Source organism: Rhinatrema bivittatum, chromosome 4 (assembly GCF_901001135.1).
Source record: "Rhinatrema bivittatum chromosome 4, aRhiBiv1.1, whole genome shotgun sequence".
NCBI lineage: Eukaryota > Metazoa > Chordata > Amphibia > Gymnophiona > Rhinatrematidae > Rhinatrema > Rhinatrema bivittatum.
In genome coordinates this window covers 374207724-374232289 of record NC_042618.1, presented here as the reverse complement: position 1 = coordinate 374232289, position 24566 = coordinate 374207724, and the positions used below count along the sequence as shown (strand labels likewise).

Sequence of the window (24566 nt, the reverse complement as noted above, 5' to 3'; positions counted from 1 at the left end):
CTAGATCGAGATTCACACCCTCTCTCATGGGTTTCATTACCATTTGTTTGAGCAGAGCCCCTTGAAGGGCATCCACTATCTCTCTATGTCTCGTAGATTCCACAGATGGGATACTCCAATCTACATCTGGCAGATTGAAATCTCCAATGAGCAACACCTTACCCTTTCACCAACTTTTTGGATGTCTTCAATGAGTTCTCTATCCAGTTCTTCTGTTTGAATTGATTGCCTGTAAATCACACCAATAAAAATGGAAGCACCATCTTCATTTTTTTAGGATGGTCCATAATGCTTCTCCTTTACCTCATATCCCTTGCAATTCAGTTGCTTGGATATTGTTTTTGACACAAAGAGCTACTCCTCCCACTTTTCTGTCCTCTCTGTCCTTTCTAACCCATCCTCTGTCCTTTCTAACCCATCCTCTATCTTTTTTTTTTGTTGCCCAGACTACAAGCATTTGTAGTCATAGCTTTCCAGCTGCTCTTTGTAGTCACTTTTTCTGCTTTTTTGAACTGATTAATTTTATTTTCTCTTCCATGTTCCTGTTTTGCTTGGTGGTGTCATGCCAAATTCTCTGGCCACCTCCTGCCACCCCCACTCCCTAGTTTAAATGCCTGATAATGTATGATCTGAATTTTTCACTTAGCATCCTTTTTCCTGCCATAGACAAATGTAGGCCATCCTTGGTTCCTCTGGTGACTGAATCTCCCGGCAGAAGCAGTTTTCTTTTATGACATTTCATCATGTTGAAGGGTTTCTTGGTGTATTAGGTGACTATTTCCCTTTCAGACCTCATTTCATATTCTGTTACTTGGGCTTCTTCATTTTCCAATGCAGAAAATGCATTATGTAAGGGTAACAGTGGGAAGAGTGGGTGTCTGTTCATCATAGGTCTTGTTCTACCAGGGCCCACCGTAATCCAATTATTCCTGGGATTCTGAATCCTGGATGTCTGACTTCTCTGTGGGAGTAGGGCGAATACTCAGGATGTTTCAAAGTTGGTAAATGGGTGTCTCAGAGTCACAGGTCTTATTCCACCGGAGCCCACTGTACACCATTTATATCTGGGTTTCTGTTACCTCTGTGAGAGTTGGGAGAGATATTCTGGATGTTGCAAGGAAGTGGAGGATATTTGAATCTTGTATAATATCTCTTTCAGGTGCATTAGCTCCTTATTCATGGCAGACAACTGAAGGCAAATTAGCCAACTCTTAATTCTCAAAGTTAAGTTGTAAACTATCCATTGCTTCCAACGTGATTATTACTGCTGTTGCCAGAAACTATAAAACTGAATTTATTAATGAACATTCAAGGCCTAGCATATAATATCCCACCCACCCCCAAAAGGGAATCTTGGACCTTATCATCAGGAGAAGAAAGTTTCACACTTAAACCCAAAACTTGAAGTGTGGTCTTTGGGGGTTCTTTAAAGGGACGCTAGGCCAGGGGTTACATTCTGGTATTCTGCAGCACCGATATGGCTATTAGAAATCTGCAAAGCAAAGGAGTGAAATATTATGCAAACTATGGAGTTAATTTTGAAGCAAATCAATTCACCCAATAATGGAACAAACATTTTTAAAAAATCTAAAGCTTGATTCATAAGACACTCAAGTTTAGATAAATGACATTAATAACTGTGATTTTCATTTGATGGAGGAAATAGTAACTTCGGAGACATGTTCTCTTTGTCTGTGCCTCTATTGTGCAGAAGCTGTTTGCTAGAAGCTTGCAAAAACTGCACAATAACAAATGTTGTCTGAAGTGATATTTCTGTGCTGAATCTGCCTACCTATGGTACCATACGTGAGAAGTTTAATTCCTTGAGATTCACAGAATTCTGCCATCTTCATCATGGGCCTTCTGTCAACCACAGAATACTGGACTTGATTGCTGGAAATTTTGATTCCTTTATTCACTATCTCCTTCACATGTTCTGTATCAAAATTTGTCAAGGAAAGTTCCACTGAAAAGCAGAAATAAATAATAATTGAAATAATTGACTTGTAAGTGCATAACAATATAGCAGTGCATTATTTTTTACTCCAGGAATGCAGGTTAACAAGTTCACGGTCTTGATAATATTGACTTTTTATTTTTTTTTCCTTTTTTTCTTTTATTGCCCTCTACCTTCAAAACCCCTCCCTTCTGACAGCGTCTTCAAATTATTCTGGAAACCATTGCTGGCCCAAGGGATGGAGCAGCACCATTGACATGCGCCTTCAGCACTACTCTTTGGCTGGCACAGAAAAAGCAGCCATCCTTCCGCTTTCCGGGCTTAAGCACACCCTCTCCATGGTGTACCCACAACCGGCTTATACCAGTAGATAGAAGTTCAAACCCAGATCCCCCCATGCCACAAAACTGTGACCTGAGTCACAAGACCAAACCTCAGAATTTAATTCTGAGGCGGCATCACATACAGTTAGAATCTGCCACCATACCACCTGAAACTCTGACCCTTTGAGATCTCAAATGTTAATTGGTTCTGTACCTGGATAGTTGATGCAGGAAGTGGTGACTTAGAAGGGGAAATTCTTTGTTTAGTGCTGATCCAGGGTTAGGAGTCCTACTGCTGAGGTTGCTGTCTATTTAGATGAGACGTTAAACTAAAGTCCTAACTACTTTGTAGACACTAAAATTTGCATGATACTTATAGCAAGCAAGGGTATTAAATCTGTTGTTAAGATTAATTCCCAACACAGGTTGTACACACTGGTCAGTCAGCAGTCTTTCACAGAAGGAATCTAAATAGGATCAGAAAAACATTTGCATCTATGTACTCCTTCTGTAAAAGAACTATAAATGGTATACAAAGCATAAATAAGAAATAGCTGGGTGCTGCCTGAGGGCAAAATGATATTAATATAAAAATAATCTTAATCATCCCCAACATTTGACTATCTATGCCTCTTCTCCCAAGCATCTACAATTGTGCTTTACCTCTCAGTTCAAGTTTCACACAGGCCGATACAGTACAGTGTGCTCCGGTGGAGCGCACTGTTAGCCCAGGTTTGGACGCGCGTTTTCGACACGCTAGCTTTACCCCTTATACAATAAGGGATAATAGTGCTTCGAGAACGTGCATCCAACCCCCCCAAAACTAATAGCGCCAATAACATGGCCGTATTAGTTATTCCCGCGTGATACAGAAAGTAAAATGTGCACCCAAGCCGCAGAAAAAAACTACTTTTCTGTACACCCTCCGACTTAATATCATAACGATATTAAGTCGGAGGCCCCAAAAGTAAAAAAAAAGTAAAAAAAAAAAAAAAATTAAAAATCAGCCCACGGCCCGCGGGTCAGAAGACGGACGCTCAATTATGCTGGCGTCCGTTTTCCGAACCCGTGGCTGTCAGCGGGTTTGAGAACCGATGCCGGCAAAATTGAGCGTCGGCTGTCAAACCCGTTGACAGCTGCCGCTCCTTTTACCGCGGGCCCTAATTTGCATAGGCCACCCTCCTGAATCGCGCGCCCAGGAGAGTGGCTTGTGCACACGCCGGGAGAGCGCGTTTTTCTGAATCGGCCTGTGAATCTTTCAGTGGGGTTCCTCTACCCTCAGGCCAGCATCTGAATGTGTTAAGGAAATTCGTAGTAATATGACAAATAATGTCCTGATCCTATGCTAAAAAGCATTAGAGTGAAGAACAATAATTGAAAAAAAATTTAAATGTAAACTAATACCCTCAACACTGCCAAGAAACCATGAAATTGCCCTCTTTGAAACATTGAATTTACAAATTTGCCTAATATACTGCCCACCGAGCTTACTAGAATTAAATATCTCCCCACTAATTGAGTTCTTAACAACACAGTTAAACACTGAAAAACCCACCATTATACTAGGAGACTTCAACCTTCACTTAGACGCAAAGCCCCTATCCAACACCTGCCAAACACTATTGGATATTATGACAGCACTAGGTTTCACTCTAATTACTGATAAACCTACGCATAGAGCAGGACACTCTCTCGATATATCATTCATTAATCACAGCCACCTAGAACACATTAAAACCGATTACACACCCATCCCATGGTCAGATCACTTCATCATACAATCCTCGATTAAACACATTGAACCTCAAACACAAGAAAAGAAAAAAGAACCTATTAAATTTAAATATCGCCCACCATATGACTTAGAAACCCTAAAAGACAAGTTAGAAGAAAAATTAACAAAATTAGACTACACCAACTGCTGCTCCGCTACCACAGCATGGATGTAAACAACCAGAAAGCTAGCTGAAGAGATAAACCCAATCAAATATATTAACATTAGGGATACCAAACAAACGAACCCATGGTATAATGAAAAGACAAAGGAAATCAAGAGACAGCTAAGAAAAAAAGAAAAAGATTGGAGAAAAAATAAAAACAATGAAAACTTAACAAAATACAGAAAACACCTAGCTTACTATAAACAAGTCATTCTAGATACAAAAAAACAATTCTATAGCTCTAAAATAGAAAAATATGCAAACAATCCAAGAACCTTATTTACCATAGTAAGAAACCTCACTACTGACAAATCAGAATCTCCACAAAACCTTCCAGAAAATAGATGCAATGAAATTGCAACATTTTTCAATGACAAAATTAAGAACCTAAAAAATAAAATCCCAAAAACAACGAAACAAGAAATTAAAATGAAAAAAAAGAGATGTTGAACAATGGTCAACATTCAATGAGGTATCAGAACTGGAAATCGAAACTATACTAAAAAAACTAAATCCCGCCCCACATGCTTATGACACAATAACAACCGCAGACATAAAAAAAGTAGCCAACACCGTATCCCAGACACTGGCAAAGATCGTTAATCTATCCTTAGAGGAAGGATCCATGCCAGATGCACTAAAAGGTGCAATAGTAAAATCAATTTTAAAGAAGAAAAACAGCGACCCACTTAACCTGAACAACTACAGACCAGTATCAAACCTACCCTTAATTGCAAAATTAATAGAAAAAAACTATACAAAAGCAACTAGCAGAACACCTAGATAGCAATAACATCCTATATCCCTCACAACATGGCTTTCGAAAACACTATAGCACAGAGACACTCCTACTTGCGCTAACAGATAACATCATGAGGGGATTTGATAATGGTAAACATTACATTCTAGTGATGCTAGACCTCTCAGCAGCGTTTGATACGGTAAATCACAACATACTTTTAAATAGACTAGAAGAAATAGGATTAAACAACAAACAATCAGCTGGTTTAGATCATATCTAAGCAACAGATACTTTCAAGTGCAAATCAAGGATTCTATCTCAGACAAAATAGATCTCCATACAGGAGTACCACAGGGATCCGCCCTATCTGCTACACTTTTCAACATATACCTGCTCCCATTATGCCACCTGTTAGCTGGTCTGGGAATCACACACTATATATACGCAGATGATATTCAATTAATATTACCCATTGATGATACAATTGAAAAGACATTAAACATAGCGAACATGTATCTAGATATTATCAAGCAGCTACTAAACCAAATGGAGCTAATGATTAATATAGAGAAGACAGAATTCCTACATTTAGAACGGAAAAAAAATATGGAGATCTCACAGAGCCCTATCACACTCAATAACAACAAACAAATAATACTAGCAGAGAAAGTACGGAATCTAGGAGTAATAATTGACACAGAACTAAGCCTAAAACCGCATATATCCCTAAAAGTAAAGGAAGGATACGCCAAACGCATGGTCCTCAAAAGACTTAAACCACTTCTAACAACAGCCAACTTTCGATCAGTACTACAGGCATTGATATTCGCAAGCACTGATTATTGTAATGCCCTTCTACTGGGTATACCATACACTTCACTAAGACCACTGGAAATCTTGCAAAACACAGCCGCAAGAGTCTTAACTGGCAAGAGTAAAAGAGACCACATCACCGAAACACTGGCTGAATTACACTGGCTTCCCATTGAACAAAGAATACAGTACAAAACGCTATGCACCATACACAAATTAATCCACAACGAAAATGCAGACTGGCTAAACACGGCCCTTTGTGTACACATCCCCAACAGAAACTTAAGATCAGCCAACAAAGCACTCCTAACTATTCCATCAGTCAAAACAGCACGACTAACCCAGGTAAGAGAGAGAGCATTATCCCTAGCGGGACCCATACTATGGAACTCCATGCCCCTGGAGTTAAGGTTACAAAGAGAAAACAAAACATTTAGGAAAAATCTAAAAACCTGGCTGTTTAAACAAGCTTTTCAAAAAGAGAAGGGAGAATAGAAACCAGGGAACATAAGAACATAAAAAATTGCCATGCTGGGTCAGACCAAGGGTCCATCAAGCCCAGCATCCTGTTTCCATCAGAGGCCAAAACCTGGCCACAAGAACCTGGCAATTACCCAAACACTAAGAAGATCCCATGCTACTGATGCAATTAATAGCAGTGGCTATTCCCTAAGTAAAATTGATTAATAGCCATTAATGGACTTCTCCTCCAAGAACTTTGCTGCAGCACACTGAGCTGACGATTTTAAAGTATTATCCACTATGATGCCTAGATCTTTTTCCTGGGTGGTAGCTCTTAATATGGAACCTAACATCGTATAACTACAGCAACGGTTATTTTTCCCTATATGCAACACCTTGCACTTGTCCACATTAAATTTAATCTGCCATTTGGATGCCCAATCTTCAAGTCTTGCAAGGTCCTCCTGCAATGTATCACAGTCTGCTTGTGATTTAACTACTCTGAATAATTTTGTATCATCTGCAAATTTGATAACCTCACTCGTCGTATTCCTTTCCAGTTCATTTATATATATATTGAAAAGCACCGGTCCAAGTACAGATCCCTGAGGTACTCCACTGTTTACCCTTTTCCACTGAGAAAATTGACCATTTAATCCTACTCTCTGTTTCCTGTCTTTTCCTGTCTCTGTTTCCTGTCTTTTAACCAGCTTGTAATCCACGAAAGGACATCGCCTCCTATCCCATGTCTATCCCATGAAGCGCAAGGAACACCCATACACACAACAGTAATCACCAAGTGTGTAGTTTTTGTTTTAATAGAGAGTGCATCACTAAAGGAAAAGTTACAATTAGAAAACGAATCTTGTACTCAAAACTGCTATAGAATTGACCTGGACATGATGTTTTTCACATTTATCAATTTACATTTATTAAAAACTATGTTACCGAACCTTATGGCACCTATGTAAACTGAAAGATGTTAATTGCATTACTTCATGTGCCTTACTGTAAACCGTTGTGACGGTACCCACCTTAACAACGGTATAGAAAAGATTTTAAATAAATAAATAAATAAACAAAGGTGGAAAAATAAATACATATGAAAACAGAAGCAGAAACATACAAATTTTTCCTTCTGCCTGCAAATCCGAGAGGTGACTCAGTGCATCCAGATAGCGTTTGTCGCTGTAATCCCACCAGTGAAACTGTACACAATCCAGAGAATTCAGGCCCATTCTGTTCAAAGAGGAATCAATGGCTTCTTCCACTATCTGAAAAGCAAAGCATTGGCATGTTGACGCTCTTTCAAGCCAATTTTAAAACAAGCGCGCGTGCACCCATGCACATACATATTGACTCGCAGGCAGAGATGTGCCAGAATTTTAAATCATGCGCATACGATTTAAAATACGCCTATTGCGCGTAAGTATGCTCCTAATTTTAAGAGGCTACCCACTTTGCGTATCTTCCATAGGACTTTGCAGGCTTTAACGCGCGTATGTAAGAGGATTTTAAAACATGCTCGTGCGAGGGACATTCCCAGTTTTTCCAATTCATCCACCAGTTTGCCCAGTCAATATTGAGGTTTTCTAGACACCTCTGGTTCTTCATCCTGCATGCCCCTTAGTTGACCCGGACCCCCTCACCCTGTCCCGTAAGCCCTAAAACATGAGATCTGCAGACTTGCTTCTCATCAAGAGCAGCAGTAAAGTTACACAGATAACAAGCCACTGCTCACTGTGGCCTCCGGTTTTAAAATAAGAAGTTATGCGCATAACAGTTGACCCTGCCCCAGAAGGCCCATTCCCCGCCCCTTTTCCACCCCCTTATTTTTGGCATATGCATGGGTCTATACGTGCGTAAATCGTGGCTTTTAAAATCCACTTTGCTCATACGTGGCCCAAATACACACATATGTGGCCATTTTTGTGCAAGCAATGCTTTTAAAATTGGCCTCTTAATACCAAGGAGACACTGTATGATTCCAATGGTTCCAATGGAGGCCCAACCAAAGGACGAGCACAATACCAATGCCTGAGCTTTGTCCATGTACTCATCCCAACACTCATCAATGGTTTCCCTTCACTACACAATTACATGTAAAATCTCTAACAGTGTCTTGTTTGCTTCAGAAATGAAACTGTCACATTTTCATATAATTATAAAACAGGTTTGGAAATCTTGGGTTCAGATGTATTTATTCTTTGGATACCTGCCTTTCTGAATAAGAAAGTCACCCAAGGTGCGGTACAACGTCTAAGGATGCAGCATACAATCAGAGGCCAAAAGGAAGAGTTTCCAATAGAGAAAGGTGCACAGTAAAGACTGAACTAGCATAATAAGGACTAAAGACTAAAGGTACATCATTAATAACTAATTTATAAAACTTCTACAAATTAGAAATTAAAATAATAATACTGCCTGCACTTAAAATATACTCAGCAGCTTGCACATAAATCTACAATCAACAACAATGCCTAAGTTTCAAATACATCCATATACAATATATCATCTTAGTAAGGCAAATGGGTGCAGCAGTATGTTCTGGCACTCATACATGCTATTCCTCAGTTTGCTGTCGCCAGTTTCATTCAGCTTATGTGTTGGAGATAAGTTTCTTCTGCTTTGCTGCTTCCTAAAGTGGAGGCAGCTATGAGTTGGGGGTTAAAGGCCTGGCAGAAGAATTTGGCTGTAGTGTGTTTTCTGAACGGAGGGTAGTCATGGCAGAGCTGCTGTGAAAGGGAGCTCCTTAGGGCAGGTGCTGATAGCATTTCCAAGGACCTTTGCCAGATATCTGTTCTTTTGGTTTATTCTGTTTTTGGAGTTTTTATGAAGATACCAAATGAGAATCTTAGTCATTGTGAGCGCAAGTATAAGGACAACCTTTTGTCAAATAACTAAGGTCTGTCTCATCTTAGAGCTTTGAAGGTCAATGTCAGAGTTTAATTTAATCAAGCAAGCTCTGTAACCAGTCTCCGAATTTCACATGCTAGGACCACTTTTGTGGCTGTTTTAGCAGGTCTCCATGCACAGCAGGCACAATTAAAACTCCATGCACAGCAGGCACAGCAGGCACAATTAAAACCACAGAGAGAGAGAAATGCCGGGCCAGCGTAGATACATAAAAACTGCTGCAAACTGGATGTTGCAGTCCCGGTCGCTAGGCTAGCGACTGGGTCCTTACCTCATCTGCCGCCCTCAGAACCGCGCCGGGAACCGCCGTGGTTTGGGCCTGCTAGGCCGCGTTGCAGCGGCATCTCCACAAGGGAGACGCCGCCGAGGCCCAATCCTTGCCCCACCCCGCCAAGCAACGCGCGCACGAAGGAGCAGCATTTAAAAGTCCAGCACCCGGAAGTGCTGGACAGCCCCCAAAATGACGTCAGACGCCGGCAGGGTATTTAAGCTGGCATCTGCCTTCAGCTAATCGCCTTGCAACGAGGTCTCTCCGTGTGAGTAGCTAGTTGCTCCTGCTGTTCCTGGATTCCGCTCCTGCTGTTCCTGAACCTGCTTCCTCTGATTGTTTCTCTGGCTCCTGACTCCGGCTTGCTCCTGATTCTCCATGACTGCTGCCCGCCTTGACTTCCGGATCGTCTTGACTTCTCTTTGCTGCCTGCCACCTAAATCCCAGCGGTCCTGGTCCTCACAGGCTCCTCCTGGGGGGACCAAGGACTTCCAGGGTGAAGATCTCCTCGCTTCGTTCCTCGCTGCCATCTCATAAGTCCCAGCAGTCCGGATCCTCATGGGCTCCTCCTGGGGGGATCTCGGATCTCCAGGGCGAAGACTTTGCTTGGTCATCCAGTCTTGTGCCGCCTCCCGGCCTTTCCTCTTCTGTGGAGCCTCGGCTCCGTCGGGCCGGCCCAAGGGTCCACCAGCAATAACACTGGAAGACTGTGACAATGTAACAAAGAGAATGTTTTCAGGACTAACGTGCTGGCCCCGACAGCAAGTACTCCTAAGGGGACCAATGTAATAAGACAAGCACTAAAACAGGTGCTGGTATCGAGCGCCTGTTTTCCTAACGTACACACAGCCACATCCTCTGGGCACCCGATACAGAATTTAAATGAGGGGCTGCGTAAAAATGGACGCACTAGGGATGAATTGTGCATCCCTAGCACTCAAATGCATCTGGCGCCCACAATTGCAACAGAGCTCACATGAGCACCCATTTTTATCCCGCTTCTTTTGGGCGATTTTGCTGACGTTGCTGAAGATGCCCATAGCTAAGCGCCCCTTTCCTATGGGTGTCTAAATTGTGCATCCAGAAGATTTTTTTTTTTTTTTTTAAATCAAGCCAATATACATTTATTTTTTAACACCGCAAACAGAAAATTTAAGCATTACAATGCTTATGCAGAAGGAACCAGAGAGAACCATATTTTTTAATTTTTCATGAGCCCTTGACTTGCGGATTGACTTTAAACTATCTCTGGGGCTGGAGTCAAATTTGGCACATTAAAAAGTATGTGTTGGGCAAACAGCAATTTTCTGCATTAGGAGTAATAGCTAATAGCCTCATCTACATGGGATTTATATGTGATGGGCACTATCAGCTATGCATTTTTTGGGCACGTGTTTTGGATGTGCTAAGTGCTAACCTTCTTTTTGCCTTGGGTGCTAGTCTAGTGCAACCAAAACGCATCCAACCAAGTGTAAAGCTATGCGCTAGGCTGGGTGCACTTTATTGCATCAACCCCTGAATTAGAAAGTGTCATGGTAGAAAATGAATGAGACAAGCTCAGAGCAAAGGAAGAGCACCCAAAAAAGAAGGAGATTAATTGGCCTAATGAAAATGTCATTATGCAATGGTTAACGCACCCATTTTATTAAGGCATCTGAAATGTAAATTGTGTATTAAAATATAGCAAAGATTTAAAAAGGAACGTTAATCTTGCCTTCCTTGTCATTGGTCCTGGGCGGGGCACATATTTTGTCAGACCTTGGATATTGATCACCTCCTCTTGACGTTTCTTTGCTAGCAGCTGTAATAAAACCATCAGAGATTCAATACAGTTTCTTAGATTTTCCTCAGTGGAAGGAGTATCACAGAAATGTTCAATTAGGAGCCTAAACTGGCAATACATGCACAGACTTTTAAGCCTACATAAACCCAACCAATCTTTAAATACAAGGCAGTCATGCACATTTGTGTCTGAATATCGACTTGTTGTGCAGTTACAGGTCCATTCAGATGCTTACCCAATATAAAACAATGGCGGGCAACTTTGGTTCTCAAGAGCCCCAACCCATTTGGGTTTCCAGGAGATCTCTAATAAGTATGCATGGGATAGATCTGCATGCCCAAGCCTCAGTTGTATGCAGATCTATTCCATGCATGTTCATTAGGTCTATCCTAAAAACCAGACCAGTAAGGGGCCTTCAAGGACTGGAGTTGCCCATCCTTGGCATAAAGTAGACACGTTAGCAGCATGCTTAATCTCATGTACAGTTTTGAAACATATGTGCACTAGCTGAAACCCACTGAAATTCCCCAGAGACCCCTAGTCACCTGCACAGTCTGAACCCAGAACTCCCATCCACCCTTCTCACCCTATCCCTAAAACTTCCTTCCCTTCTTTTCAGCCTGTTCCCAGCACAGACATCTAATCCCCTTCTCCAGCCCTGTCCCAGCACTGCCTTCCCACCTCACTGTCCCAGCTTCAGCATATTCTGAACCCTTCTACAGCACTCTCTTCTCCCTCACCGAGCACACTCCAATGCCCAGCACTTTCTCAACCCTATCACATCACCCCCCCTCCCAGACACTCCACAGTAATCCCTTCCTCTCTCCAGCCTGAACCCAGGATACCCCGACCCTCCTTCCGTCACCTGTGCCCACAATATTGGGTCCCCACCCAGCTCCATTCCACCACTCTCAGCCCTCTCCCTCCCACCCCACCCCACCCCACCTGGCCCAAACATTTCTCCCTTGCTGTCCCTCCTTCCTGTCTGTCTGTCTGCCTCCGGTGCAGCTGCCCCATGGTGCACTATTGAAAGCTGGCCTCTTTTTAGTCCAGTGGGGTGGGGTGGTGGATCCATGGTGGGGTGCACGTTAGCTTGTTACAAATGTACATCCCATCATCCTCTAAGCAAAGCTCTGCACCTATTCTGGTTATGGGCTGCTGGGGGTCTCCATATGTGAAAGACATCATCAGTCTGCCTATCTGCTTTCTTTATTATGCTAATGATGCATTGCTGTTCAGTCTTCTCTCCCCACATGTCCAGTGCATGTCATTCCAGAGAAGGAATTCCCTGAGACACCTAGTGGCAACTCCATTCCAACTTATGTGGCTGGTCAGTAGCCTTGCTGGGTGCTATCTGCGGATGCAGTGGGATGATGGCTCTGCATGGCATGGGGGCTTTGTGTGTGTGTATATGGATATTGGGGAGAATACAGGGGTATGTGCATGTGTGTGTGCATGGCTGTTGTGGGGTAACGGGGGTGTTTGTACACTTATGGGTGCAAGTGGTGTGTGTGGCAGTGGTGTGTGTGTGTGTGCTTCAGTGTATCTGGTAGGGATGTGTGTAGGAGGGTGTACATCAGTGATTACAGGTATATGTGTGTACATGGCTGGGGGCGTATGGCGGGAGTGTCTGTGAAAAACTGAGAGTGCAGGCTGAGGGGATACATGGGTCAGGTATGGATTAATTGGGGACATGGAGGTTGGTGGGTAGCTGAGGAGGTTTTGATGGGCCTGGGAGGATAGCGTGGTAGGGGGAGGTTATGGAAAGTGTTTTTTTTTTTGGGGGGGGGGGCGGGAGGTTGAGTGGGATGTACATGGGTGGCTATGGAGGTGTGTGTGTGTGTGTGTGTGTGTGTATGGGAATGCATCAGTGGTTATACGGAGCGCATGTGTGAAGAACTGAATGGCTGTAAGTTGGTGTGAGGGGTAGATAGGTTGGGTGTGGATAAATCAAGAGGTTGATGATTATGTGAATGGTAGGGGCAGTGTTTGGTATGTGTATATCTATGGCAGATGTGGACAGGTTTGAATTATGGAGGATGTGTACATGTATCAGTGGCTGTGGATGTTTGCGTGGATATGTATGTATAGCTGGGGTGGGTTTGGATGGAGGGAAGATATGGAGGTAGTTTGTGTGACTGGGTCTTTGTGGAGAGCTGGGGAAGATATGGATGACTTGGGGGGGGGGGAGAGGTATGGAGAGTGTGTGCATTTATGGGGTTCTGGTGGGCTGAGTTGGAACATACCATGTCCCCATTATATACTGCACTATTATGTTTCTTGGCTCTGCACTCTGATGGGCTTTCTCTTTTCCCTTTCCTCTTACCTGGATATGCAGCTAGTCTGTATACTTTGCATTTCCAGCCCTCACCTCCATCCTGGATTGTGAGAATGTCAGCAGCACTGCTATCATCTTCTGACCATCAGCCTGTGCGAGTTGGAACTGCAGAGGCCAGCATGCCACATTGGAAGTCCATGTATAGTAGTGCATGTAGTTTGCGAGGTGGCTGAGAATGGAAATGAGTGGCTGGTAAGGTGCGCATGTCACCCACCAGTGGCCAGGGCTTCTAACTTTTCTGCCACCGATGGGTGGGTTCTGCCAGTGGCCCAGGTTTCCTTCCCTCTTTGGCCACTTACAGATGGGCTCCACCAGGCCATCTTCCTTCTTTGGCCGCTGGTGAGTAAACTCCACCAGAGACGCAGAGCTCCACCACTCTTCAGCCACTGGTAGGAAAGGTGGAGCAAAGCCCTGTACCCACCTTATTGACGGTGACCTCTTCCAATAAGTATAAAGTCACTTTCAATAGGCCCAAATTTGAAAAGTGCTAAAAAATCCTGGTTTTCATGTCTTCTTCCTTATGTTTAGTATATTGTTAGCACAGTATTAAGGGTCATGTGCTAGATTAGGCTGGCTCATATCTTTCTTACCCCAAGAAACCCCTACAAGGCTGGTGAGCAAGCCGGCTGTCAGCAGGGCAGTAACAGAGCCTATCCCAAGGCCTTGCTGTCCGCTGTTCTCATTACTGCTTCAACCTTCATGGCCACGTGGGCTGATCTTCCCCCTCACTGCTCTCTCTCTTATTAATGGCTAATCTTTCCCTAGCTTTCTCCAGTATATCCAGTATGAAATAGCATTAATTGAAAAAAGCAATAGGAAGGGGAGCCAAAAAAAGGGGATTAAAGTGAGTCTAATATTATCAGTTTTTGTTGTTATCAGGATTTCATTGGTCATTTAGATTGATTTCAATGCGACTGGTCCCTGGAGATTGAAAATTTGTCTAGTGGCTTAGCTGGGATGTACTTAGGTGTATACAAGAGGGAATAATGAAGGTAGGTTTTCTAAATCCATGTTAGTGGATACTTTCACTATGTGCGCAATTCATTTGCATTAAGAAGTATTTGAGAACATTGGTTGGAAACTATGCACCTGTGTATATATGTATATATATATATATATATGTGTGTGTGTGTATATATATATAGATATATATATATATAGATATATATATATAAATAATCTGCTTGTGGCGCCAGATATTGTTTGTTGCCGGGACCTGTAGGCTTCACATGTCCACCCCACCAGCTACTGACTGCCATACCCAGCTACCATTTTGTTGATCCCTCCATAGGCTCCTCAGTATCGGTAGAGGTAATAGCTGTAGATGTTGTGGCTAAAAAGGGAAGGATAGCCAGGGCTGCCAGTGTAGCCCACCCACCAGTGGCTGAAGAGGGAAGGAGGTTCAGGCTGCTGGTGGAGCCCTCCTACCCAGTGGCTGAAGATTGGAGGAGCTCCACCATCAGGCCCAGAGAAGAGGATTACACCCTGTCAATCTGCCCCTTGGGTCTTGGAGGTCAGCCTCCCCAACCATGGGAGAATCCAAGCCTGGGGCTTGTAAAGGCTGAGGGACTGTGTGAGGGATTGAGTGTGACCCCTGAACATTTTGTACCAAACCTCAAAATAGGGGCTACACTAGAATCCCAGCCTTATTTCCTATTGAGCTGAAAGTACAAAGGAGCAGGCTAATACTATTCACTGTAAATCATGTTGCATTTTTTTCCATCCTCTTAAGAAATCTGTGATTTTACAGTCTTAGTATAAAAAAATTGATTTTACCTTCTTATAAAAGGCTCCATATACCAATTCTGCTGGTCCATAGATATCAGCCATATCAAACGTTGTCAGTCCGCACTCCAGATAAGCAGGCATAGATTGAACTAAGGTCAAAGTAAAACCTTTTAGTGTTATGCAATGTTCGAGGGTCAACCGTTTATGTACTAGAAAAGTGGTCTCAATTGAGACCACTTTGGCCACATATAGTCACTGATGGATTTTTTTTTTTTTGCAGCCACTGTGGGTGAAGGGGTCGGCTTACATTAACTGCCAATTTTCCTCAAGTTAATGTTTGTGGAGTCCTTTATGTACAGATGGAACAAAAAAAAAAAAAAAAAGTTTGGTTGTGAGAACCCCTCTTTTAATGCACCACATCCTGAATCCAAATTCAAAATAAAATGTAAGCAGTGCAAAGTCAGTCTTGAGACTGACTGGCTAGCTCTGTGCATCTCCATTCTCAGTTCACATCCTTGTACCTGCTCTGGGCCTTTCAAAATCAATCTTTTCTGCACAAGGCATTGGGACTCATTGGCCTGTGAGTTGTCTTTCTGCAAGCTAAAGCCCTGTGACTATCCACAAGCCCCTAAGTATCTCTCCAGCAGAAGCACCTGCAAACCAACATCTTTGGGATCTTCGATGAGTATTTTCCCTCAGAGCGTGTGTTGTCTTTATTAAAAGCGAGAACTCCCTGACTAAAATATATCGCATGTAAAGAGACATATTCTGTATGGGCTGTATCAGTTAGGCATAAACACACACCTTGTGCACAGACATCATGAACATGCTTATTTACTATTCAGGATTGGGCAGCTGACACATGGGAATTTAATGAACAAGCCTCAGAACTGCATTGTCTTGATGAAGGAAACCCTAATTAAACAGGGCAAGGAAAAAAAATAGGAAGCAGCCACATACCAGAGGGAGTTTTCCTTTTCTCTAATTTCATGTATGAAAAGACAATAATAGTGGATGAAAGCAGAACCAGTTTCATGACTCCCAAACACTTTTCAAGAGGGTTAATCAAAGCATGTTTGAGTTATCAGCAGAACCCTTTAACACACAATTTTTCATGAAGACATCCTATCACTTGATTTACTATATCACAACAGAGTACTTTCCCTACTAATCTATACAACCTGGAGCAAACTATCCAACCCCACCCCCGACACCACCTTGGCAAAAGAAGACGAAGGCTGCAGTCACTCCTAAATTCAGCATATCACATTTCACTGAAGATGATCAAAGCTGATTAAAATGCAGAATCCCCTGCTAAAAAAAATGTGTAGCTTATATTCTCTACCACTGCAGTGCAAGGCAATACCTGAACTGGGAGGACGTCCCGGGAGTCACACCCCAGGGGGCATATTAGATGGGGCTGCTTTTACCTATGGGCAAAAGGAGCAGCTGCACCTGGACCTGTATAGCAGGAGTCCCATTACATAAGCACCCAGGGCTCTGTTCATGATGCTATCAAACAGTGCTCTTAATCTCAGGCAGCAGATAGCAGCACTTTGCTTCTTGCTCCAGGCCCCCTACCCCTGCCAGACAGCTTGCAGGGAACAGCAGAGGAGTGGGTGAGCCTGAAGCAGACAGAACACAGAGAAGAAAGAGCCATTCTGCTCCCTAATTCAGCCCATTCCTCCCATCATTCAGGAACAGGAGGGGAGAGGGTGAGCATGGAGTGGATACAGTTGAGCATAGATATGTTTCAGAAATCATGTCAGTGTCTAATGAATGTGTCATCTATGATTTTTGGGGTAGACTGCAAAAAAAAAAAAAACCCAACAAATATCTACATTTATAAATTTTAAAATAATCGATACTGCATTTTTTTAAGTTAATCTCTGAGATGGCTGGCTGCAATTAGGATGCTTCCCCTTACTGCTTACCATAGAAAAAAAAAATCAATTTCTCTTATTACTTCTGTAAGAGTTACACAGACTCACTTCATTATCAGGCAGTGTGTGAAGTAACTCAAAACTCTGAAAAAAAAAAAAAAGTCACTCGGAACCTATACAGCAGGAGTGGCCAACTCTGGTCCTTAAGAACTACAACCGGCCAACGTTTCAGGATTTTCACAATGAATATGCTTGAGATAGACTTGTGTATATATATATATATATAAACAAAAACAACAGGGATATCTGCACAGAGCAGCAATTACACCCCTAAAAATATTGATGGGCAGACAGGATGTGTCATTTTGGTTTTATTTTGCAGTCATTTTGTATATTCCTATGTTACTATATACAAAACAAAGTTTAAATATTTAAAAATGTTGAGGTTTCAGCTGCTGTGCTGCTCGGCTAGTTAGCCAGATAAACCTGTCCAGCTAACTTTAGGACAGGACTAGGGGATGACCAGACTTAGCCGGATAAGTTACCCTCCTAACTCTGAATATCGGAGTTAGCCAGATAACTGATCCGGCTAATTCAGCTCCTCTCAGGTACGCCCTCACCCAACACTTAGCTGGTTAACTATTTAGCTGGATAAGTAGTTACCTGGCTAAGTGGTGGTTGCTGATCCTAAGCACATATTTAGCCATCGCCACTTGGCTGGAAAAGTCAAAATTTATCTGGCTAAGTGGAACTGAATATGGACCTAATGATATCCAATTATGTGTTTTACAGGATTATTCTGGGAGGAATATTGGGGGGGGGGGTCACATAATTGTTTAGTTTAATTACCAAAATATCAGGAATAGGGTCCTGTGGGCCTGAAAGTTAGGTGTGTTGGGGGACAGGCAGTGCAAAGCTGAAGGTAGACCTAGAGCAGTTGTTCCCAAATTTGTCCTAGGAGACCCAAGCCTCTTAGGCTTTCAGGTCTCATGCAATGAATATATATGAGAGAGGTTTTTAGAAATCACTGATCTAGGGTTCCCTTGCACTAGCCGCGTCTGTAGTGCAAGACCTTACGCTTGCGCCAGCCTGCACAGGCTGGAAGGCTGAAGATGCCTCATGTTACGCTTGAATGGATCTGCATGACCTAGAAGAAAGTAGAGGCCCCCTTAAGTGGTGAAAGTGGCCCTGGTCATCAGTGTCTCCCACTGATTCCAGCAGCAACAAGAGACAGTCAGCATGGGGCCTGTGAGCAGGCACACAGTCCCAGACTCTGCAGTGGCCTGCCCCTCACATGGCTTTCCTAGATAACAGGAAACTAAGGGCTTCCTTAGCGCCTGTGTGCATGCACAGACTCCCAGGCTCCGGGCTGTTTCTGTTTTGTCACAAGCTGCTGCAGCTATCCCGTTGTACATTGCTCTTCAGCATCCTGGCCCAGGGAGCATAGGAGGGAAGAAAGAGAGGGAGGGAGAAGTGAGAGGACACCATTGGGCAGGGGAGTAAAGGGAAAGCCAGAGAAGGGACTGCGGCTGGCAGAAGGATGGGGTGAGCAGAGAGAGAAGGGGGGCTGGGGAGAAAGAAAGAGGGTGCTTATTAGCTAGGAATTAGTGGAGGTGGGGGGGAAGAGAGGGCTTCTGCTGGACAGGAGGTTGGGGAGATAGTGGGGAAGCTGCTGGGAAGAAAGAGGAAGGATGTTACTGGAGGGAGATGCCAGGACAAGGAGTAGGGGGAAGAGGAGGATGCAGGGCAAGAAGTGGAATGAGAGAAAAAGAGGGGTATGCAGGGGAAGGAAGAGAGAGAGAGGAGGAATGGTGTGCTGGATCCACCGCCATCAGAGGGCCATCCGTGCTTCTGCCACCAAAAGAGAAGTCGCTGCGCCAGTGCAAATACTGCTTTTCTGTACATCCTCCGACTTAATATTGTGGAGATATTAGGTTGGAGGAACCAAAACGTAAAAAAATTTTTTTTTTTTTAATTAAATGTGCTAATGGTCAGGTTAGGAAAACAGACGCTCGTAAAACTGAGCGTCCATTTTCCAAACCCGCTGACAGCCACCTCGCCTGGGTTTCCGCTGCTATGGAGGCGCTAGAGGCGCACTATTGTCCCTAGCGCCTCCTTTTTAGCGCGACTCCTCATTTAAATACAGTATCACAGTACAGTAGATAAGATTCCTGTTTTATACGGTCTTTTGTTCTTGTAATATATCATGCTGTGTTCCTTCTCCTGGATTTGTTTCTATTATTGAAGTTAATAAAATATATTTACATAAATAGTATTGCGCGCCCAGGAGAGGTGGCTGGGCGCGATTTAGGGAAGTGGGCGCTCAACTCTGAGCACCCGTTTCCCCGCACACTTTATTGTATTAGCCTGAAAATCTGTCCCAGGTGCCAAATTATCTGGTGCCGGCACTTATGCAAGAGGGCAATTTTGGAGGTTCTGTCCCCGATCCACTCTCAGAAACATGAGAAAAACTGCAAGGAGCCAAACAGCCTACATGGGCGCTTTTAGCTTATTGTTTTCAGATGAAAATGAGAATTCTGTTTAGTTTGCATTTATGACCAGCTCAGAAAAAGATATAAAAAGTCTCGTGGAAGTGACATTTGCTCTAATTATTCACCAAGTGAAAGCTACATCTGCCGGACTTTCATTATGAGACAACTCCCAGGCTCTGTGAGCTCTCTCTACCAGGCTCTCACCATAAGGGGGCAACACCCGGGGCTGTGAAAGCTCTCTCTGCCAGGCTCTCACCATAAGGGGGCAACACCCGGGGCTGTGAAAGCTCTCTCTGCCAGGCTCTCACCGTAAGGAGACAACACCCGGGGGCTGTGAAAGCTCTCTCTACCAGACTTTCACCATAAGGAGACAACACCCGGGGGCTGTGAAAGCTCTCTCTGCCAGGCTCTCACCGTAAGGAGACAACACCCGGGGGCTGTGAAAGCTCTCTCTACCAGACTTTCACCATAAGGAGACAACACCCGGGGGCTGTGAAAGCTCTCTCTGCCAGGCTCTCACCATAAGGGGGCAACACCCGGGGCTGTGAAAGCTCTCTCTGCCAGGCTCTCACCGTAAGGAGACAACACCCGGGGGCTGTGAAAGCTCTCTCTGCCAGACTTTCACCATAAGGGGACAACACCCGAGGCTGTGAAAGCTCTCTCTGCCAGGCTCTCACCATAAGGAGACAAAACCGGGGGCTGTGAAAGCTCTCTCTGCCAGACATTCACCGTAAGGGGACAACACCCAGAGCTGTGAAATCTCTCTCTGCCAGGCTTTCACCGTAAGGGGACAACACCCGGAGCTGTGAAAGCTCTCTCTACCAGACTTTCACCATAGGAGACAACACCCGGGGGCTGTGAAAGCTCTCTCTACCAGACTTTCACCATAAGAAGACAACACCCGGGGGCTGTGAAAGCTCTCTCTACCAGACTTTCACCATAAGAAGACAACACCCGGGGCTGTGAAAACTCTCTCTACCAGGCTCTCACCATAAGGGGACAACACCCGGGGCTCTGAAAACTCTCTCTACCAGGCTCTCACCATAAGGGGACAACACCCGGGGCTGTGAAAGCTCTCTCTGCCAGGCTCTCACCGTAAGGAGACAACACCCGGGGGCTGTGAAAGCTCTCTCTGCCAGGCTCTCACCATAAGGGGGCAACACCCAGGGCTGTGAAAGCTCTCTCTGCCAGGCTCTCACCATAAGGGGGCAACACCCGGGGCTGTGAAAGCTCTCTCTGCCAGGCTCTCACCGTAAGGAGACAACACCCGGGGACTGTGAAAGCTCTCTCTACCAGGCTTTCACCATAAGGAGACAACACCCAGAGCTGTGAAATCTCTCTCTGCCAGGCTTTCACCGTAAGGGGACAACACCCGGAGCTGTGAAAGCTCTCTCTACCAGACTTTCACCATAAGGAGACAACACCCGGGGGCTGTGAAAGCTCTCTCTACCAGACTTTCACCATAAGAAGACAACACCCGGGGGCTGTGAAAGCTCTCTCTACCAGACTTTCACCATAAGAAGACAACACCCGGGGCTGTGAAAACTCTCTCTACCAGGCTCTCACCATAAGGGGACAACACCCGGGGCTCTGAAAACTCTCTCTACCAGGCTCTCACCATAAGGGGACAACACCCGGGGCTGTGAAAGCTCTCTCTGCCAGGCTCTCACCGTAAGGAGACAACACCCGGGGGCTGTGAAAGCTCTCTCTGCCAGGCTCTCACCATAAGGGGGCAACACCCAGGGCTGTGAAAGCTCTCTCTGCCAGGCTCTCACCATAAGGGGGCAACACCCGGGGCTGTGAAAGCTCTCTCTGCCAGGCTCTCACCGTAAGGAGACAACACCCGGGGACTGTGAAAGCTCTCTCTACCAGGCTTTCACCATAAGGAGACAACACCCAGAGCTGTGAAATCTCTCTCTGCCAGGCTCTCACCATAAGTGGACAACACCCGGAGCTGTGAAAGCTCTCTCTGTCTGGGTCTCACTATAGAGACAGCTCCAGGGCTCTGCAAGCTCTTTCTGCAAGGGTCTTATAGAGACAGCTCCAGGGCTGACAGCTGTGAAATCTCTTTCTGCCAGAGTCTCTCCGCCAACGCAATGAGACAGCTCCCGGGGACTTGGAAGCTCTCTCTCTGTGCTAGAGTTTGACCGTAATGGGACTGCTCACCTGCTTTCTCCTGGTCAATGTGTCCATGATTACCGGAGAGCTGCCACAGCCCGTTCAGGATCCTGCAGATCTCCAGCCCCTCCCGCAGCTGCACTTTAGGAATTGTGGCCATCCTCAGCCGCCGAGCATTTAGTCGGAATGCTGCAGTATGAGATTTCCTCCTCCTCACCTTTCACGTGAGCTCAATAGGCAGAAAGGGTGCTATCAATGATTAACAGGTCGCACAGTAATGATCTCCTAAAATGTAGGGCTCTGTGGCTGGCTATAGACTAGTTTGTGCTAAAATGAGGCAATGTTCAATACGTGCATTTCAGAGCCTTGCTTGCTTATAGCAAAAAACGTTCTGCTGCAGGAAGTGTACCTTTTTTCTGGCCCCTCACAGACGTGGGTGTGCCTCCTTCGGTTTAGAACAGCATAAACAGGATAAATGGATAGCTCGTTAAAAGCCTGCTAGGACACAGAGTCCGATCACTTCCTGATTAGACCCCAAGATCATTGAAATAGATTATACTCTTGAACTCCATCTCCCCCCAAATAGTAGACCAATAACATAAGAACATAAGATATGCCATACTGGGTCAGAACAAGCCCAGCATCAAGCCCAGCATCGTAGGTCCAACAGTGGCCAGTTCAAGACGCAAGTACCTGGCAAGTACATAAACATTAAATAGATCCCATGTTACTATTCCCTATGGATTAATAGCAGTTTATGGACTTCACCTCTAACTCTTAGCCAAGCCTTTTTTAAACCCAGCTACACTAACTGCCATAATCACATCCTCTGACAATGAATTCCAGAGCTTAACTATGCATTGAGTGAAAAAGAATTTTCTCTGATTTGTTTTAAATGAGCTACTTTCTAACTTCATGGAATGCCCCCTAGTCCTTCCATTATTTACATTAACCTTTTCAAGTCCTTTCATTATTTTGTAGACCTCTATCATATCCCCCCTCAGTGATCTCTTCTCCAAGCTGAGTAGCCCTAACCTCTTTAGCCTTTCCTCATAGGGGAGCCTTTCCATGCCACTTATCATTCTGGATGCCCTTCTCCTCACTTTCTCCAGTGTAACTATATCTTTTTTGAGATGCGATGACCAGAATTGCACACAGTATTCAAAGTGCGGTCTCACCATGGAGCGATCCAGAGGCATTATGACGTCCTCCATTTAATTTGCTATTCCCTTCCTAGTAATTCCTACTAACATTCTCTTTGCTGTTTTGACTGCCACAGCACACTGAGCCAACGATTTTAAAGTATTATCCACTATGCTGCCTAGATCTCTTTCCTGGGTTGTAACACCTTAGATGGAACCTAACATCGTGAAACTACAGCAAGGGTTATATTTCCCTATATGCATCACCTTGCACTTGTCCACATTAAATTTCATCTGCCATTTGGAAACCCAGTCTCGCAAGATCCTCCTTCAATTTATCAGAATCTGCTTGAGATTTAACTACTCTGCATAATTTTGTATCATCCACAAATTTAAGTACCTCACTCATCATGCCCCTTTCCATATCATTTATATATATATTAAAAAGCATCCTGAGACACTCCACTGTTTACCTTTTTCCACTGTGACAACAGACCATTTAATCCTACTCTCTGTTTCCTGTCTTTTAACCAGTTTGCAATCACAAAAGAACATTGCCTCCTATCCGTGTTGGTGCTTCGGATGACATCGGCTTCGTCATCGGAGTCCCACCTCGACTGGATCCTTCCTGCGCTTGTCCCGCTCCCAGCGTGGTCCATGACCAGCCTCCTCGGGCTGTGTAGGGCGCGTAGTGGGACAGGGTGGTCCGCGACTCAGTCCCGCGGGTGGCCTGAGTAGGGCGCCCTGAGAGACAGTGCCAATGTCCTCCTACCCTGCGTCTTGTTTGGATTTCAAGTTCCTCGACATGTCTGCACTTCAGAGTCTTGTTCCTGATGTCGTCGCATCGACCCTGGTCCGGGATGCAGTCGCATCGACCATTGGTCTGTGATTTCTTCGCATCAGCCCTGATGTTATGTCTTCCATAGTCTTGGTGTCATGTCTTCAAGAGCCCTGGTGTCACGTCTTCACCTTCGTCATAGTGACACGTCTTCATGTCAAGGTCCGTCTGCCCTCATCCTCAGGCCAGGCCTGCTGCTCCATGCCGATCCATGCGGCAGGTCTGAAAGGGCTCGGATTGGTCGGATGACCATTCACTTTCCAGCATCATCCTGTTGTTGGCCTTGGGAGCTTGCAGGCCTGGCGAAGGGTAAGACCGTGTTCTGCCATGCTGGGACACGCCGTCAACCCTCGGTTCGGCCCTGGATACATCTGGGGTCGGGCTGATGCCCAAGGGCACACTAAAACACCCCGCACATAACAATTATGTGTTGAGAAAATATTTTTTTACTCAGTTTTAAATGTATTATCTCATAACTTCATTGTGTGCCCCCTGGTCTTTTTGAAAGAGTAAACAACTCAATGTTTACGCATTCCATTCTACTCACTTTATATACCTCTACCACATCTCCCCTCAACCGTCTCTTCTCCAAGCTGAAGAGTCCCATTAAACCATGTCTATCTAAATGTTCTGTGATTTTATTATTTATAACAGTTTCCATGATTTTTCCCAGCACTGAAGACAGGCTCACTGGTCTATAGTTTCCCAGATCACTCCGAAGCCCTTTTTAAATATCGGGGTTACATTGGCCACCTTCTAGTCTTCAGGTACAACGGATGATTTTAATGGGAGGCTACAAATTAATTGTAATAAGTCTGGTATT

The 24566-nt window shown here is 44.5% G+C and overlaps 1 protein-coding gene across 1 annotated transcript in view; it reads right to left on the bottom strand.

Moving 5' to 3' along the window:
* The window catches only part of LOC115091055 (1-deoxyxylulose-5-phosphate synthase YajO-like), a 28166-nt gene extending 6071 nt beyond the window's left edge, over positions 1-22095 (bottom strand). Inside the window, exons 1-5 of the mRNA XM_029600870.1 lie at positions 21812-22095; positions 15319-15419; positions 11136-11222; positions 7364-7511; positions 1793-1966 (exon numbers count right to left, since the gene is read on the bottom strand). Coding sequence (XP_029456730.1) covers positions 1793-1966; positions 7364-7511; positions 11136-11222; positions 15319-15419; positions 21812-21923 — 622 coding nt within the window. The 5' untranslated portion in view covers positions 21924-22095. The remainder of the gene's footprint in view (positions 1-1792; positions 1967-7363; positions 7512-11135; positions 11223-15318; positions 15420-21811) is intronic.
* Between the last annotated feature and the right edge of the window lie 2471 nt (positions 22096-24566).